Source organism: Ursus americanus, chromosome 27, assembly GCF_024610735.1.
Source record: "Ursus americanus isolate L20-20 chromosome 27, mUrsAme1.1.p, whole genome shotgun sequence".
NCBI classification, from domain to species: Eukaryota; Metazoa; Chordata; class Mammalia; order Carnivora; family Ursidae; genus Ursus; species Ursus americanus.
In genome coordinates this window covers 7974957-7994195 of record NC_142153.1, presented here as the reverse complement: position 1 = coordinate 7994195, position 19239 = coordinate 7974957, and the positions used below count along the sequence as shown (strand labels likewise).

At 35.7% G+C, this 19239-nt stretch overlaps 1 protein-coding gene across 2 annotated transcripts in view; it reads left to right on the top strand.

Annotated features, from left to right (window-relative positions):
- The window catches only part of ADAM2 (ADAM metallopeptidase domain 2), a 123058-nt gene that overhangs the window by 32032 nt on the left and 71787 nt on the right, over positions 1-19239 (top strand). For both annotated transcript variants that reach the window (XM_045779188.2, XM_087856324.1), the window contains exon 11: positions 14349-14485. In XM_045779188.2, coding sequence (XP_045635144.2) covers positions 14349-14485 — 137 coding nt within the window. The remainder of the gene's footprint in view (positions 1-14348; positions 14486-19239) is intronic.

Here is a 19239-nt window from a genome sequence, read left to right as displayed (position 1 = left end):
AGTTTCATTCTTTTGCATGTTGTTGTCCAGTTTTCCTGACAGCATTTGTTGAAGAGACTGTCTTTTTTCCACTGGATATTTTTTTCTGCTTTTTCAAAGATTAGTTGACCATATAGTTGTGGGTCCATTTCTGAGTTTTCTATTCTGTTCCATTGATCTGTGTGTCTGTTTTGTGCCAGTACCATACTGTCTTGATGGCTACAGCTTTGTAATATAGCTTGAAGTGTGGAATTGTGGTGCTTCCAGGTTTGCTTTTCTTTTCCAAGATTGCTTTGGCTATTTGGGGTCTTTTGTGGTTCCATACAAATATTAGGATTGTTTGTTCTAGCTCTGTGAAAACTGCTGGTGGTATTTTTTTAGGATTGCCTTAAATGTGTAGATTGCTTTGGATACTATTAACAATATTTGTTCTTCTAATGCATGAGCATAGAATGTTTTTCCATTTATTTGTGTCATCTTCAATTCTTACATCAGTGTTCTATAGTTTTCATAGTACAGTTCTTTTCCATCTTTGGTTAGGTTTATACCTAGGGGTATTATATTTGGTGCAAGGGCGAATGGGATCAATTCCTTGATTTCTTTTTCTGTTGTTTCATTATTGATGTATGGAAATGCAACAGATTTCTGTACATTGGTGCTATATCCTGTGACCCTGCTGAATTCATGCATTAGTTCTCACAATTTTTTTGATGGAGTCTTTCGGGTTTTCTACATAAAGTATCATATCATCTGCAAATAGTGAAACTTTGAATTCTTCCTTGCCAATTTGGATGTCTTTTATTTCTTTTTTTGTTGTCTAATTGCTGAGGCTCAGACCTCCAGTACTATATTAAATAACAATGGTGAGAATGGACATCCTTGTCTTGTTCCTGACCATAGAAGAAACGTTCTCAGTTTTCCCCCATCGAGGATGATATTCACTTTGGGTCTTTCATACATGGGCCTTTATGATGTTGAGGTATGTTCCCTCTATCCATACTTTGTTAAGGGCTTTTATCAAGAAATGATACTATACTTTGTCAAATGCTTTCCCTGCATCTATTTAGAGGATCGTATGGTTCTCCTCTTTTTTATTCATGTGGTATATCTAGTTAATTGATTAGTGAATACTGAGCCACACTTGCAGCCCAGGAATAGATCCCACCTGATCAGGGTGAATGATTCTTTTAATGTACTATAGAGTATTAAATATGAAATATTAAATTCATAGAATGGATTTGGAAGTTTTCCTTCCTTTTTGATATTTTGTAAAAATTTGAGAAGAATAGGAGTTAACTCTTCATTTGGTGTTTGGTGGAATTTGCCTATGAAGCCATTGGCCCTGGACTATTGTTTGTTGGGAGATTTTTGATTACTGACTTAATTTCTTTTCTTGTTATGGAGCTGTTCAAATTTTCTATTCCTTCCTTTTTCAGTTTTGGTAGTTTATATGTTTCTAGGAATTTACCCATTTCTTCCAGATTGCCCAGTTTTTTGGCATATACTTTTTTATTGTATTCTCTTATAATCATATTTCTATGGTGTTGGATGTGATCTCTCCTCTTTTGTTAGTTTATTTATTTGGGTCCTTTCTCTTTCCCTTTTGATAAGTCTGGCTAAGGGTTTATCAATTTTATTAATTCTGACCAAGAACCAGCTTTTAGTTTCATTGATCTATCCTACTGTTCTTTTGTTGTTTGTTTCTGCATCATTTATTTCTGCTCTGATCTTTATTATTTCTCTTCTGCTGGCTTTAGGCTTTATCTGTTGTTCCTTTTCCAGCTCCTTTAGGTGGAAGGTTAGGTTGTGGATTTGAGTCTTCTCTTGCTTCTTCAGGTAGGCTTGTATTGCTATATACCTCCCTCGTGGTGCTGCCCTTGCTGCATCCCAAAGGTATTGGACTATCATATTTTCATTTTCATTTGTTCCCATATATATTTTTATTTTTTCTTTAAAGTCCTGGTTAACCCATTCGATCTTTAGTAGGATGCTCTTTACATACATATATTTGTGGTCTTTCCAAATTTTTTCTTGTGGTCAACTTCAAGTTTCATAGTTTTGTGGTCTGAAAATATACATAGTATGATCTCAATCTTTTTATACTTGTTGAGGCCTGATTTGTGACCCAATATGTGATCTATTCTGTAGAATGTTCCTTGTGCACCCAAAAAGAATGTATATTCTGCTGCTTTAGGATGAAATGTTCTGTGTATACCTGTGAAGTCCATCTGGTTCAGTGTGTCATTCAAGGGCATTGTTTCCTTGTGGATTTTCTGCTTAGATGCTGTTAGTAGGACGTTGAAGTCCCCTACTATTATTGTATATGTTTTTATTTATATTTGTTATTAATTGATTTATATATTCGGGTGCTCCCAAGTTGGGTGCATAAATATTTACAATTGTTAGAATTTCTTGTTAGATAGACCCCTTTATTTATGACATAGTGTCCATCTTCATCTTTTATTACAGTCTTTGATTTAAAATCTAGTTTGTCTGATACAAGTATGGTTACTTGGGCTTTCTTTTGACATATTGGTATGATAGATGGTTCTCCATGCCCTCACTTTCAATCTGCAGGTGACTTTTGGTCTAGAGTGAGCCTCTTGCAGGTAGCATATAGATGAGTCTTTTTTTTTTTTAATGCATTCTGATACCTATGTCTTTTGATTGGAGCATTTAATCCATTTACATACAGAGTGATTACTGATAGATATAAATTTAGTGCCATTGTGTTACTTGTAGAGTTCGTGTTTTTGGTGATGTTCTCTGTTCCTTTCTAGTCTTTGTTCCTTCTGCCCCCCCCCCAACGAGTCCCTCTTAATATTTCATGCAGGGCTGATTTAGTGGTCACGAGCTCCTTTAGTTTTTGTGTGTCTGGGAAACTCTTTGTCTCTCCTTCTTTTCTGAAGGGCAGCCTTGCTGGATAAAGTATTATTGGCTCCATATTTTCTCCATTCAGCATACTGAATATATCATACCACTTTCTTCTGGCCTGGAAAGTTTCTGTGGAGAGATCTGCTGCAAATCTGATTTGCCTTCTCTTGTAGGTTAAGGACTTTTTTTTCCCCTTTCTACTTTCAGGATTTTTTCCTTGTCTGTGTTTTGTGAATTTGACTATAATATGTGTTTGTCAGCTTTTGTTGATTTTGATAGGAGTTCTCTGTGTCTCTTGTATTTCAATGTCTGTTTCCTTCCCCAGATTAAGGAAGTTTTCAGCTATAATTGGCTCAAATCTTCTGCACCCCCTTTTCCCCTCTCTTCTTCTTCTGGGACTTCTATGATATGAATGTTATTACATTTTATGGAGTCACTGAGTTCCCTAAGTCTACATTTGTAATCCAATATATTTTTTCCCCATTTTGTCTTCATTTTTTCCCTGATTTTATCTTCTACATTACTTATTCATCCCTCTGCTTCTCCCATCTTGTGGTTATTACATCCAGGTGGTTTCACATCTCAATTATAGCATTTTTTATTTCACCCTGACTAGTTTTTAGGTCTTTCATATCTGTGTTAAGGGACTCCCTGGTGTCATCTATGGTTTTCTTAAGCCCAGCTAGTATCCTTATGATTGTTGTTTTAAATTCTGGATCAGGCATCTTACTTATATCTGTTTTGATTAGATCCCTGGCTGTGACCTTTTCTTGTTCTTTCTTTTGGGATGAATTCCCCCATCTTGGCCTTTTGGCTGAGTTTCTGTCTTCTTCTCTGTGTTAGGAAAGCCTGTTAAATTTCCTGCTCCTGTAGGTAATGGCTTTATTAAGAAGAGGTCATATACTGTCCAGGTCCTGGCACTTTAGGATGTCTCTGGTGTATGTTGTGTGTACTTTGCTGCTGTATTTTGGCTACTGTTTCCCTCAAGTCAGTCCTCTGCAGAGTTTCTCCTTGCTTGCAGTGGGGAGTGTTTGGACCTTGTCCAGAGCACGGTGAACTATAACTAGGTGTGCTCTGGTCTGCTTGTTAAAAGAGATCTGATACTATTTCTACTAGCACTGAAGCTTTGTAGAACTTTATGGTCAGTAGATATGGTAGATGCAGAGTTTGTGCTAATCTTCCGGTGTAGGGGTTTTGTTCTGATTTTGTTCTCTGGCGTGATTGCTCCAGAAAGGCAGCACCTGCAGAGCACAGGAGGGTAGGGCTTGGTGTAAGCAGTTTAGGCGCACTGTTTATGTTGTGCTTACTGAAGTTAGTTTATGCTGAGGTGAAAAGGAGAAAAATGGCGCCAGCCCCTTCCCTCATCCTGGAGAAGAGAGTTCTTGCCTGCCACTGTCCGGGAAGCCCTCCCAGAAGAGGGAACAATTTCCCCTCATGTGTTCCAGGCATCCCGCAGATCTTTGCTTTCACCCTGACTGACTTTATCCTGGCAGTACTGTGCACCTGTGTTCTATCCAAGGCAGGCCGGCTGTCTTAAAACTCCTAACTTTATGGACCTCGCATGGCATGGACCCATTGCTTCCTCTGGTGGAGGATTTTGTCATTCTAGTGTTGATGTGGGTTTGCCCAGAAGGACAGACACACCAAAGCACAGGGGGTGGATTTTGGAATATAGGGCAACAAAGAGCCAGTGTCCAGGTGAGCTGCCCTCAGCAGGTGTTTCTACACCTATGTTGAAGGGTGGGGGTGGGTAATGATACCCACTAGCTCTTTGTCCCTGGAGAGGCAATGTCATCTCTCCCAAATGCACTCTATGAAGGGGAACTATCTCCCAGTGCATACAAGGGGATCCTCAGGTCTCTCTTTCTGCTACTGTGCTATTTGCCCTTCTCTGCAGGAGCAATGCAACACCCACCAGGCTCCACACTGGTTATAATGTAGACCTCTAAAACTCCAATCTTTGATCCCCACTAGTTGAAAAAACTCATGGAAATCAGCCCCTCTCATTTTACCAGTCAGTGTCTTTGGGGAAGTGCTTTCCTTGTCTGATCCCTTGTGCGCTCCTGTCTCTCTCCCTCTTTTGCCTCTCTCTCTGACCTAGGCTCCATTATTGGGATCTTTCTTTTCCCCAAATCACCTCACCACACCTCCTATCTTCCATGATGTGGCCTCTTCTCTCTTTCTCTAATTGTACAGTTTGTTCTGTCAGTCCTTGGATTAATTTCTTGGGTATTTAGTATGATTTCATAGTTATCTATCTGTGTTTGAAGGATAAAGCGAGCCTAGGGTCCTCCTACTACTCCATCTTAGCTCCTCTCTGTCCTCTTAAACACCCATAACCCTCCCTCCCTAATCTCCCAAAGCTGTGGAATAAAATTTAAGGTCTATATCCCTCCATTGCTGCTGCTTCCTAAAAGTTTATAGATGAAACCACAACCCAGGTGATTTTTGGATGGGTAGAAACATGTAAGAATAATTAGCAGAAGATATTGGATGTCTTGCAACAATTTTTCCTGGGACTCATTCACGAGGACTAACACAAACTAGTTCTTAGTCTCTAGATTTTTTTTAAATATATTTTTTTTATATTATGTTAGTCACCATACAGTACATCCCTGGTTTCTGATGTAAAGTTCAGTGATTCATTAGTTGCGTATAACACCCAGTGCACCATGCAATACGTGCCCTCCTTACTACCCATCACCAGCCTATCCCATTCCCCCAACCCCTCCCTTCTGAAGCCCTCAGTTTGTTTCTCAGAGTCCATAGCCTCTCATGCTTTATTCCCCCCTCTGATTAACCCCCTTTCTTTATCCCTTTCTTCTCCTACTGATATTCCTAGTTCTTATGTTCCATAGATGAGAGAAACCATATGATAATTGTCTTTCTCTGCTTGACTTATTTCACTTAGCATTACCTCCTCCAGTGCCGTCCATGTTGTATACCATTACATATTACTGAACACATTATCTGTTGACCTCAGTTCATGGACTATGTAGATCCTGAATATTAAACGTCCTCAGAAGAAAACGCAGTACACAATACATAGTACTTGAAGCAAATAGAAACTTCAAACAAAATAAACTGTAAGGTATTATAGAAAAGGACTAGTTGAAAGTGTTAGGTACAAAAATATAATAAATTGTGCAAGGTATTAGATTAAATTAGAATCAGAACCTCTCCCAGGAGACATCAGAAAAGCTATAGGAACAGTAAAAAAAAGTTAAGAGAAATGGATTATTGAAGTAGAAATGACAATATCTAGATATTAAGAGTAAAGGAGATTGGGGCGCCTGGCTGATCAGTTGGTTAAGGATCTGACTCTTGATTTCAGCTCATGTCATGATCTCAGGGGCTTGAGTTTGAGCTCCTGTGGGCCTCTGTGCTCAGCATGGAGTTTCTTTGAGATTCTCTTCCTCTATCCCTCTTCCCATTTGAGTGCACTCTTTCTCTTTCTATCTCTCTCAAATACATATATAAAGTCTTTTTAAAAAAGAGTAATGAAGATAATAATGAAAAAGCCATAAGAAAACTTTTGAAGGAGGAATGAAAATAAATGTCACCAATACAGCCACTATCAGATCAACAAAATCCTTATGCCAGGAAATCCTTTCTGGAGTCTCCCCATAATCCCTTCTGCTGGGTCATCTGGCAGAAGGGGAAAAAACTGGGCTGTCAGATGAAAAGAGCACATAAAACGTTAAAACAGAATAGAAAAAAAATGCACACTGACAGTGAAATGAAAATATCAAATACAAAGAAAATTTATTTATTTCCATAAAAAGGAAAATAATAATAAAAAAGTTTTATAGTGGGAAAAATCGCATTGAATACAAAAATATTTTATTCTTAAAATAGTAACATAAAAGCACAAGTAATATCTAAAAAAACCTTTCAAATATAAGACACCATAAAAATAGTCTCAGGTATATAAGTCCTCAAAAGATTTGCCAAATAAATGACTAACATTCAGAATATATTTGTAGAAATTACTTATAATATGAAAAGCTACAAGGATTATGAAACTAAAAGTGAATAAATATTGCCAAATTTTATTATTGTCTTAAAATGAAAATAGCTGGAACTGGGCTGCATTGGGGAATGACAGGTATTATATCAATATTAAACCAGCGCACATTCTATGATGGTGCGGTTAAGGGAGTAATAGAAATGACATGCAAGAATGCTATAGGACTTGTCTTCTTAAGAGAAAGGTAGAGATAATGGTAAATTTTAGAATGAAGTAAGGGCATATGAAATGACTGTTGGTCTTAAGAAGAGATAGTAAGAACAAAACTATACCATGTAATAATCTAATGAAAGAAATGAAAATTATAGCCAAGGAAGAAGAAACGTAAGAACAATAATGCAAAACAAAGTGAATAGAAAATAGCAAATAAAATGGTTTAATATATCTTAATATAACAACAATTATGTGCATATAAATGGGTTAAATTTACCAAGTAAGTGATAAAATCTCTGATGGATTTAAAAATTCTTTAAAGTTCAAATGTTTAGTTCTTTACAAGAGATATACTACTAGGACTAAGTGAAGGTGAATATAAAAAGACAAAAATATATTCAAGTTAAATAAGAAGCAAGTAAATATGAGAAAATAAGATTTATAGTAAAATATATTATAGATAACAAGTAGGCATCAATTTCATGGTAGCTTTCCATGTAGATATTTTGCATATATTTGGTTTGATTTATTCCTAGGTTTTTAACCCCTGTTGACAATATTGGTGAATATTATATTTTAAATATAATGTGTGTTTCTGTTATGTTGAAAAACAATTAAACATTATACACTGATTTGTATATTTCTATATTTACTTGTAGTGGTTTTAGATTTAAATTTTTCCGTGTCCAATTTTGTCATGTGTGAATAAGAACAATTTCATTATTTTTTCCTTTCTAATACATATATCTTTTAAGTTTTTTTCTCCTATCGAATTGGCTAGAATCTCAAGCATAATATTCAATTAAAATAGTTGAACAATGTTTAATTGAATCGATAATAGACATTCTTGTATCATTCTTGATTTCAGGGAAAAAACTCTCAATATTTCACTATTAGGTATTATGTTTGCTCTAGATTATTACAGATACTTTGTAACATTATAAAGAGGCTCAGTTTTATTTCTAATTTTCTAAGCTTTTTAAAATGTATTTTATTTTTTAATCCCACCTTTGTTTCTTATAAAAACTTTGTTGAAATATCTTTATCACAAAATTAAATTGTCCTTTGCTATATTATAGAGATAATAATGCAGTCCTAACCAAAATCTCAGTTGTCTTTTTTCCTTTTTTTGGTAAATACTGACAAACTGATACAAAATTTTTATATACAAATATTAAAAAGAAAATAGATAAAGCAAGTTTGGAAACTGAGGAAAAGTGGAAGATAAAAACTTCTGAAAAACTATAGTAATTAAGATACTGCAGTGCAAATAAACTGATCAATGGAACAATATAGGGAATCTAAAAATAGACCCAGACATATATAATCAAATGATTTTTGACAAGTTGTCAAGGCAATTCCAGTTATACAATAAACAAAAATGAATAATGAAACTAGAATCACATATTCATAAGAAACTTTAACTCAAAAGCATTGTTGAGCCTAAAATAACTGATGCTAACACTTTAGGAGTGAGGGAGTAGAGGAAGAGCAGTTACGGAAATTAGTACCTAATGAGCATTGTAGAAAATAGAGCTAAAACCAGTGAGCTAACTATCCAATCTAAATTATGTGAAAAGATGGAAATAGAATAACATGTAAGACATATAGAAGGCAGGAAATAACGAAGATAAAAGCAGAAATCAATGTAAGACAGACTAGGTAGAATAGAAATATTCCAAAAGAGTATTAGGTCTCAAAAAACCTGCAGATTTCGATAACACTAAGATAATAGATGAGTTATAATAAATTTGCAAACATGGACAAATAGTACATTGTTAATAGGAATCCATCATTTACTAAAACTTACACAAGAAGAACTAGAGATGCAGAATTACCAAATTATTAAAGGAATTAATTATTTTAAAAATCTCATAAGGAAAATAAAACAATGCTTTTAGGTACTTTCCACAATTTTGAGGGAACTGATTATTTCAATCTCATACATCTATAGAGAATAGAAAAAGAGAAAATAGAAATTCGGAAATTTTACCATATAATTTGGAAAAATTACCGTAATAATATTAATACCAAAAGAGGATGTTACACAAAATGAAATTAGAGGCTAATTTATCCACAAACATAGAGGAGAAGTAGAACCATAAATTGAAAATACTAACCAAATGAACGTAGCAGTTTATAAGATAATAGACCATGACCAAGATGATTTTATCCAAAGAATGTAGGATCATTTAACCTTAGAAAATCTACCAAATTTAACTGAAAGTAAAGTAGTATTTCAGTTAATGGCCTTTGCTAATAAGAACAGACATTAGGATAATATAATTAAAATTGATGGGATGGGGAGCAGACTATGTTAGCTAGGGTGATCAAAGAAAAATCTTGAGAAAATAAGAGGAAGCATGAAGGATGAGACAAAAAGTTATGGTAAGGTGTAACAAGACAGAGCCCACAAGAAAGGTCATTAAATTCAGAGGCTTTCAGATGGAAATGAACATCATGAACAAGATGGCTGAAAAATATTAAGTCATCAAGAGTTTAATTATATAGGGCCTTATAGATCTTGGCAAACAGTTTTGAATTTTATTCTCTTGCAATGAAAAGGCACTGGAAGTTTTTAAGCCAGTGCAAAATATTTTTCTAGTAGCCTTATGAAAAAGTAATTATTCAGTGCTAAGGATCCAAAACAAGGAGACAAGACAGGAGACGACTGCTGATGAACGGTTTAAACTGGTGTTTTACTCTTGGATGCATGAGTAGATTTTGTCCAGTATATATTATGAAAATAGAACATAAAGGGCTTATTGACTTATTGAATACAGCCTGTAGGATGGAAAAATAAATGGTCATGCTTCAGATTTGTCTTGAAAAACTAGGCAGAGTTACAGGGGCCAGGAGGCATAAGGGAAGTAGATGGGTAGAAGAGGAGTTTAATTTGGAATCTGAACTTGAAAGGTTAGAGTGATGCTTGTGATGATTAATTTGTATGTTGACTTGGAGAGTTTTTGATGAGATTAATATATAAATTGGTGAAATTTGGGTAAAACACATTGCCCTCCATAATGTGGTTGGGCCTCATCCAATCAGTTGAAGGCTTGAACAGAACAAAAGGATCATCCTCTCCAAGCAGGAGAGAATTCTTCAGCAGACTGCCTTCAGATTTCATCTGCACCATCACCTTCCTTGGGTGTTCAGCCTGCTGGCCTTCAAACTGGAACAATATCATTGGTTCTGCTGGGTCTCTAGGCTGTTGGCCCACTCTGCAGATTTTATACTTGCCAGCTTCCATAATCATGTGAGCCAATTCCTTATAATGTATCTCTTTCTCTCTACCTCTCTTTCTCTATGCTATTGGTTCTGTTTCTCTGGAGAGCCCAGATTAATAAAAAGGCTAATACTTAAATATAAAAAATATATACTTAAAAATTAAAAGATAGATGCATGATAGAGATGATGATGATAGATACATGGAGATCGATAGATGATAGATAGATAGATGATAGATAGATAGATAGATAGATAGATAGATAGATAGATAGATAGATAGAATATAGCTTTGTGGTACTGATTTCCTGAATTCACAGCTCTCTATCTCCCTGGTACATTTCACTTATTTGTGGCTGCTTTTTTTAGTCTTTTGTCCAGAGTCTTCTCATTTCTGTGATTGTATCACCTCTGGAGGCCAAGCAGTGGAGAACAGAATATGACAAAACGGAACTGCTTTATTTGGTCCCAAAATGGTGAACCTAAAGCTCACGCAAGGAAAGGAAAGTGCTCCTCTTTCAGAATTTTGATTCTGTAATTTCCCTCTTTTGGCTGCTTTGGTGCTGCTACACAGTCCTTGAAGAATCATCTGATGGATGGAGCATGAAAGAACAGGAGGAAAAGGAGAAAAGATATAAACAGGACATACTCATTTTCTGTGAGATTTAAGAGCTTCCTTTTCTACTCTTCAATTCAGAACTACGGAACTTCTCCTGGTTCTCCATATGCACTACAGTGCTCATGTCCAAATTCAGACTACATGGCTTTTGGGCGGGGAGAGACCAATTCAGCTTGTCAAATCAAATAGTTGTCTCTCTATTCTGTCGAGCTATCATAGTTGAGTTCAGTGGGAGAGATAGACTGGCATTTGTTTGCTCCATCTTTCTGGAACTGGAATCTATACGTTGAAATTTAAACAGAAAATGTATACAATGTAAATACTAAACAAAAGCAATTTGTCTTGGGCATATTAATAGCAAATAAAATAGATGTTTTAATTAGGTTGTGCTGCCACAACCAAATAACATAGAGTGGGTAGATTAAACAACACAAATTTATTTTCTTATAATTCCAGAGGCTGGAAGTCTGAGATGAGGGTGCCAACATGATTAGGTTCTGGTGAAAGCTCTCTCTTTCTTGCTGGCAGGCATCTACCTTTTCTTGTGTCCTCACATAGTGGGGAGAAGTGGAGCAAGAGAGAGAAAGAGAACAAGAGATCTTTTCTTAAGGGCACAGTTTTATCAGATGATGCCCATATTTAACCTTAATTACTTCCTAAATACCCTATCTCCTAATACAGTCACATTGGTCACAGTGGGGGCTAGGGCTACAGCATAGCATTTTGCAGGGGACACAATTCAATCCATAGCAGTAGACTTTCAGGAAAGATATGTTATTAGAAATAAAGAGGAATATTAAATGATAATCAAAGGAATTGAAAAGAAGGACAGCAATCATAATGTGTGCACCAAATTACATTGCTTCAAAACATATAAAGCAAATGTGAAAGAATAAAAGAAAACAAGATGTCCATAATAATATTTGAGAATGAGGAGATATCTAATGCAGCAATGCCCTGTTTTCCATTTTGTTGAAACATATTTAAAGGCCTTATACCAAAGAGCAGCAGAATATTATTTTATTTTTAAAGGCATTAAAGTATATTTAATATAAAAATTTATGCATATTTAATGTATGCACTTTGATGGGTTTATCATATGCATAAATCCATAATACCATCACATCAAACAAAGAAATAAACATATCCATCACCTATAAAAGATTTCTTCTGTTCCCTTGCTTCTTTTTTTAATTTACCGAAGAAAATAAAGTAGTGATAAATAAAGTAGTATCAATATAAAATGATAGAAATCTTACAGAGAATATTTTCTGACCACTGTGGATTAAAATTAGAACTAAATAATAGAAAGATCACTTAAAATTTCTGAAGGTTTGCAAATAAAACATGAGAAATTAGAACTCATTTTTAACTAAAAAACACTAAAAATACAGCATGCCAAACTCCTGGGATGTCAAAAAAACCAGAACTGAGAACATTGTAGCTTTAATTATACAAATTAAAATAAAGATAACTTAAATGCTGATGATCTAAGTCCAATTTCAAAAAACATGTAGTTACAAGTTAAACTGAAAGACTAGAAAAGAGAAAGTAATAAAAAATATTGACTATCAGTGAAAAATATGAAATATGCATATCATGGAGAAAATCATCAAATCCAAAAGTAATTTGTTTAAAAAGATAACTAAAACTGATAAATCCCAAGCAAAACTAGTATCCTACATTAAAACGAGCAAATAAATTATCAAAACCTCATTGAGAAAAAAGGTACATGATCACCATGGATCCTACACATATTAAAAATAAAACAAGGCATATTCTCAACTAATGTATGGCAATAAATTTGGATAAAGTTAACAAATTTCATGAATAATAAAATCTATCGAATGCATAGGAAAGAAAACCTGAATAAACATTGGCCTATTGAGTAACTGAATCTTAAATAAGACTTGAAAATGAACAAACACACAAAAACACGAGGTTCAGAGGGCCTCCTTGAGGAGGTCTCCAAAAGTTTTAGTACCAATGTAAAACAAATTCTTCTACAGAATATAAAAGGAGGGGCTGTTCCTTCGCTTGTGTTATGAACTGAGGTTTCTGCCAACTATATGTTAGCACAGAGAATTCTGCAGTCTATCAGAATCTCATCTCACTGAGCTATAACAGATAACAGGGAACGGGACAGATAAAGAATAAGAAACGATTGTAAAGATACATTGATTGAATAACTGCTAGACCTTTTCTACATTATCCTACAAAAAAGAAAATTTATAAATAAGTTCAGTAATAATATAATATACTATTATTTATTATATTATTATTTATAATATTCAATTATTTAAATTCTGAAAATTTAATAGAATCCTCAGAATCCTTCAGTTCCTTTTCCACTCTTCCTCCCTCTCCCTTTCTTTCTCTGAGAATGGGTGGTACATTAAACTGTGGTAATTTGATAAAGGGACCATTTGTCAGTGGGTATGCAATATTGAGGAACTTTGCGATACTTTAGGGCTAGTAATAAAAGAATTGTCACCCAGACTTGAAGGAAAGGACAGTGCTATTTTACTAGGGTCACAGACAGAAGGTAGAGGGCTCCACTCAAGGATTCAGATAGTTATAGGCACCTTGGCAATGATGGTAATAAATGCCCTTGTCTTTTCTCAGCCTGTTCTTCTCTTTAGACCAAATCAAGGTAAAAGCAGAGGGTAAAGGAACCCTTTAATGTAATCTATTGGTGTCACCCTTTGGGCTAGAGAGCAGAATGGAAAATGCCGCAGGGTTGATTGAGAGAGGCAAACAGAAGACACCAAGATGTATTCCTAGAAACCAGTATTGAAGTATAGTCAATGAAATGCTATTAAATCTATATGAAGGGATAGTGTGATTTTTGGATTTTTCTTAAACTGTGTATGTTTTAGTATGGTTAAAATGTGCTATTATAATAGGTATCATATATTCGCAAAAAGAAAAATTATAAAGATATTTTAGTTTTGAAAACAAAGTTTAAACAATTGTGGTAAATCAGCATTTTTAATCTCAGTCATTATTTAGCTTAATTCAATGGGTTAATTTATGATTTTTTTAAATGTATGGGAGATTCACATAAAATATTATCCCCAAATAATTAAATTATAGATGAACATAACCTGTTAATAATTTGACACTGTATGTGTAGTGTGTCTTAAGATTTTCTTTTGTGAATACAAATGTGACTATAACAATTGCTATATATAATTAACAAGTTATGGGGCAATATTTTTCCTGCCCTGATGACACCAAGTGAGCCATGCATTTACATTTTGGTAAAATTTCAGATCTCATTTTTTATATCTTTCTTATATTGATAATGATACCTGTAAGATGGTAGACCAATATGGATGACATACCTGTGGTTAACATATTAGAAGCCTCTATCAATTTTATTGACTATTTTAAATAATTGTGTTATTTTTCAGGTAAATGAATTACCTTCTAAAATGTGTGAACATGTGTGTTCTTTCTTTCCAGCACCCCAGAACCATAAGTCTGGAATCGCTTGCAGTTATTATAGCTCAATTACTGAGCCTTAGTATGGGAATAGCTTATGATGATATTAACAAATGCCAGTGCTCAGGAACTGTCTGCATAATGAACCCAGAAGCAATGTAAGATGCTTTACTTTTATATGCTTTATATACATAGTTTATATAAAAATAAGTCTGGTGTATTTAGTTTTAAAAAGTCTAGGCTGCTAAAATAATTAATAATGGTCAAATATAGGCTGTGTCCAACAATGCCCAATGCTGCATGTCTACCTCACTGTCACTTGTAATCTGATACCACACTTGCTTTTTCCTAAGTGATCTAATTCTACACTTATCACTAAGTCACTTGCCAGATTTTATGACCCAATGCATGATTTGATGGGCTAAATACAGGCTTGTGATCACTATACAAGAATGAGTTATTAGTTTGGCGTTGTCAGCGTGAATCTCTTTCATTTTGCCTCCCAACCTGAAGTCTCGGCGTCTCCTGATTTCGGAGGTGCTGTTATTCAGCTTCTTCTGTTACTAGAGACGGCCTTTTTGCAGGATCCTGCCATGCCTCAAAGACCTAGTGAATTTGATGCTATCATCATTATTCTTTGAGTACAACGGCGAGATTTCATAGAATTAGGACCAAATAGGGGATTTATGGAAACCATCATCCAGTGACTAGAGCCAGCCTCTTGTCTTTCTGAAGGACATTTCTCACAGCCATTTTCTGCTCCTCATATGTCTTAGACAATTAAGCCCCATTGCCTACAGCAACAAAGCTGATAACATCACATTCTCTCCATTCCTTCACTTCTGCTTCTGCAATCATTTCTTAAGAATACTTGCACTCAAATGTTTATCTCAGGCTCTGATTTGGCAGAGACTCATATGAAAATAGTTATCTCAGAAGAGGCTATAGAACAGCATTATCAACAATAGCCAAATTATGGAAAGAACCCAAACGTCCATCAACTGATGAATGGTTGGAGAAGAAGATGTGTGTGTATGTGTGTGTGTGTGTGTGTGTGTGTGTGTGTGTGTGTGTTATTTTTATTACTCAGTCATCAAAAAGAATGAAATCTTGCCATTTGCAATGACATGGATGGAGCTAGGGTGTATTATGCTAAAAGAAATAATGAATTTGGAAGCTTTCTTTCATTTTCTATTTTTCTGCAATTGTTTGAGAAGAATATTAACTCTCACTTTTAAACTACAGGTGTCTTTAGTTCTGAAATGAGACTCTTGTAAGCAGCATATAGATACGTCTTTTTAAAAATACACTCTGTCACTTTATGTCTTTTGATTAGACCATTTAGTTTGTTACATTCAAAGTAATTATTGATAGGTATGTATTTATTGCTATTTTGTTAGTTGTTTTCTCATTGTTTTGTAGTTTTTCTCTGACCTTTCTTCTCTTTCTCTTGGCCATGTTTTTCTGGTTTTATTTAGTGATGAATCCAAGTAAAGAAAATCTACCACAGTTTTTGGGTTTTTTTTTTTTTTTGGTTACTATTCATTTTATACAGAACATCTTCTCCATATAGTAGTCTATATTAAGCTGATAGTCACTTTTGAACTCATTCTTACTCCTCTCCCTTCCATGCTTAGGTTTTTGGTATCATATTTTACATCTTTTTATTTTTTGCTTCTCTTGGCTGATTTTTACAGGTATAACTCGTATTATGGACTTTTGTTCTTCCTATTTTCTTACTCTTACTTACGGTTTTTATTTTCCACTCACAGAGTCTCCCTTACCATTTCATGTAGGGCTGGTTTAGTGGTCATTAATTCTTTTAACTTTTGTTTGGGAAACACTTTATCTCTCCTTCTATTCTGAATGATAGTCTTGCTGGATAGAATATTCTTGGCTGCTGATTTTTCCCTTTCAGCACGTTGAATATACTGTGCCATTCTCTTCTGGCCTGCAAAGTTTCTGCTGAAAAATAAGCTGATAGACTTATGAAGTGTCCTTTGTATATAACTGTCTTCTTTTCTCTTGTAACCTTTACAATTATTTATCACCCCCCCCTTTTTTTACACCATATTAATTAGCATGTGTCTTGGTGTGGACCTTTTTTGGTTGAATTTGTTGGGAGAACTCTTTGCTTTCTGAATCTAGATCTCTGTTTCTCTGAGAAGTTTGGTGAAGATTTGTGAAGTTTTCAGCTATTACTTCTTCAAATACATTTTTCTGCCCCCCCCTTCTCTCTCTTCTCCTTCTGGGATCCTTATAGTATAAATGTTATTATGCTTGATGGAGTCACTGAGTTTTCTGAGTCTATTCTTACTATTTGTTTGTCTCTCACCTATTCAGCTTGCTTGCTTTCCATTATTCTATCCCCCAGGTCACTGATACATTCCTCTACTTCCCATAGTCTACTATTTATTCCATCTATTGTATTTTTAACTTCATTTATTAAGTTCTTCATCTCTGATAAATTATTTTATATCTGTTTGTCAAGGCTCTCACTGATATCTTCCACTTTTTTCTGAAGTCCAGTGAGTATCCTTGTATGATCATTATTTTATTTTTGTGTTTTTTATCAAAAGGTATATTTTATTTATTTTTTATAATTTTTTTATTATATTATGTTAGTCACCATACAGTACATCCCTAGTTTTTGATGTAAAGTTCCATGATTCATTACTTGGGTATAACACCCAGTGCACCATGCAATACATGCCCTCCCTATCATTATTTTAAATTCTCTGTCAGACATATCACTTATTTCTGTTTCACTTACATCTCCTGCTATGATTTTGTCATGTCTTTCATTCAGGACATATCTCTCCATCTCCTCATTTTGTCTATCTCTCTGTGTCTATTTCTGTGTGTTAGGAAAGTCAGTTACATCTTCTGCTCTTGAAAGCAGCGGCTTTATGAAGAAGAGGTCCTGTAGTGCCCTGCAGTGCAGTGTCCCCTGTTCACCAGAACCTGGCATTTCAAGGGAGTCTCCTATGTGTGTTGCTTGCTGTTGTGTATGAGTTGCTTTTTCCTTCAGTCCGGATGTTTGCACTGGCTCTCTGCCTGTTGTGGGCTGTGCTTGCTCTCCATGGTGTTAGTGAGACTCAGGCAGACTGGCTCTGAGGGGGTGTGACTACAAGAGAGCTCAAGGGTGGGGCAGTGGTATTAGCAAAATTTGCACTGAGCTACTAGTCATAGGCCAGATCCCTCAAGGTGTGGCGGCCACCCAGCATGGCATGTGTTTGTGTGGCTTCTATTCTTGAGGCAGCTGGATGGGGCATATGTGGAGTTAACAAAACTTGCACTGAGCCCAGGGCTGAAGCCAGCAGTCTTGGACTATGTGGTTCCTCAGGAGAACTCATGGACAGGGAATACTGCTAGCAAGTTAGGTAGCAAGTATGAGTGCAGTGCCATCTCTCACAGGTGCTTCTGTGTTTATGCTAGATTGCAAGAGAGGAAAATGGCACCTGCCAGCTCCTCTGTTGCTGGAGAAGTTCTCCATCACACTCTGAAATTAGTATAAACTGATCTTCCTCTCATTGCCTCACTGGTGTGCAAACTGTCACTTCTATATTGTCTGTCTGAGAGCTGCTATATCTTTGAGGGTGAGGACCCATCTATTACTCACCCTTTTGGCTCTCACCCAGTGTTGAGTCAGCCGACTTTTGAAGTTCCAGGCTCCAACTTCTGCTGGTTATACCAACTCATGGAATTCAGCCTCTCTGGTTTTCAAGGCTGATGTTATGGGGATTCATTATCCCCTACCCCTGATGTGGGCCCCCTGGTGCTTTCCCTTCTCAGAGCCTGAAGCTCCCCTTTTGCTGTGGGCAGCTCCTAACTACCATTTCTGCCCTTGCTAACCTCTCTGATGTTGCTACTTCTCTACATTTAGTCATGGAGTTTATTCTGCCAGTCTTTGGATCACTCTCTGGTTTATTAATGGGATGATAGTGATGTCTAGAGGTAAGATTAGGGTCCTCCTACTCTGCCATCTTCACCAGACTAAATTCCATTTATTTTTCTTTAAAAGTCACTGGAATCTCTAGTGATATTACCTCTTTTATCTCTGATATAATTTGAGCTTTCATTTTTTTTCTTAATCATTCAACTTGGGTTTTATCAAATTAATTGATTTTTTTAAAGATTGTATTTCAATTTATTGACTCTCATCACTTGTGCATAGTTTTCTTAATCTTATGCATAGTTTTGGGTAAACTAGTTTTCTCCCCTAGATTTTTTTTAAAGATTTTATTTATTTATTCGACAGAGATAGAGACAGCCAGTGAGAGAGGGAACACAAGCAGGGGGAGTGGGAGAGGAAGAAGCAGGCTCACAGAGGAGGAGCCTGACGTGGGGCTCAATCTCATAACACTGGGATCACGCCCTGAGCCGAAGGCAGATGCTTAACCGCTGTGCCACCCAGGCGCCCCTCTCCCCTAGATTTTTTTTTTATTTGACAGAGACAGCCAGCGAGAGAGGGGAGTGGGAGAGGAAGAAGCAGGCTCCTAGCAGAGGAGCCTGATGTGGGGCTCGATCCCAGAATGCTGGGATCACGCCCTGAGCTGAAGGCAGACGCTTAACGACTGCGCCACCCAGGCGCCCCTCCCCTAGATTTTTAACATGAAAATGCAAACACTTAATTTTAAACCTTCTTTCTTTTTGTGTAAGTCCTTTAAAGCTATACATTTCCCTCTAACTGCAGCTTCAATTGCATACCATACATTTTGACATTTTGTATTTCTTTTTTATTTGGTTAAAATATTTCTTTTTCTTTGTGATTCTTTTTTTGTTTAGTGGGCTGGTTTGGAAGTATGTCAACTGATTTTCAAATATTTGTGGATCATCTAGATTTTTTGTTATTAATTTCTGATTTAGTAATTATCATTTTAGATGTACATATTTTGAAATTCGTTGTGAC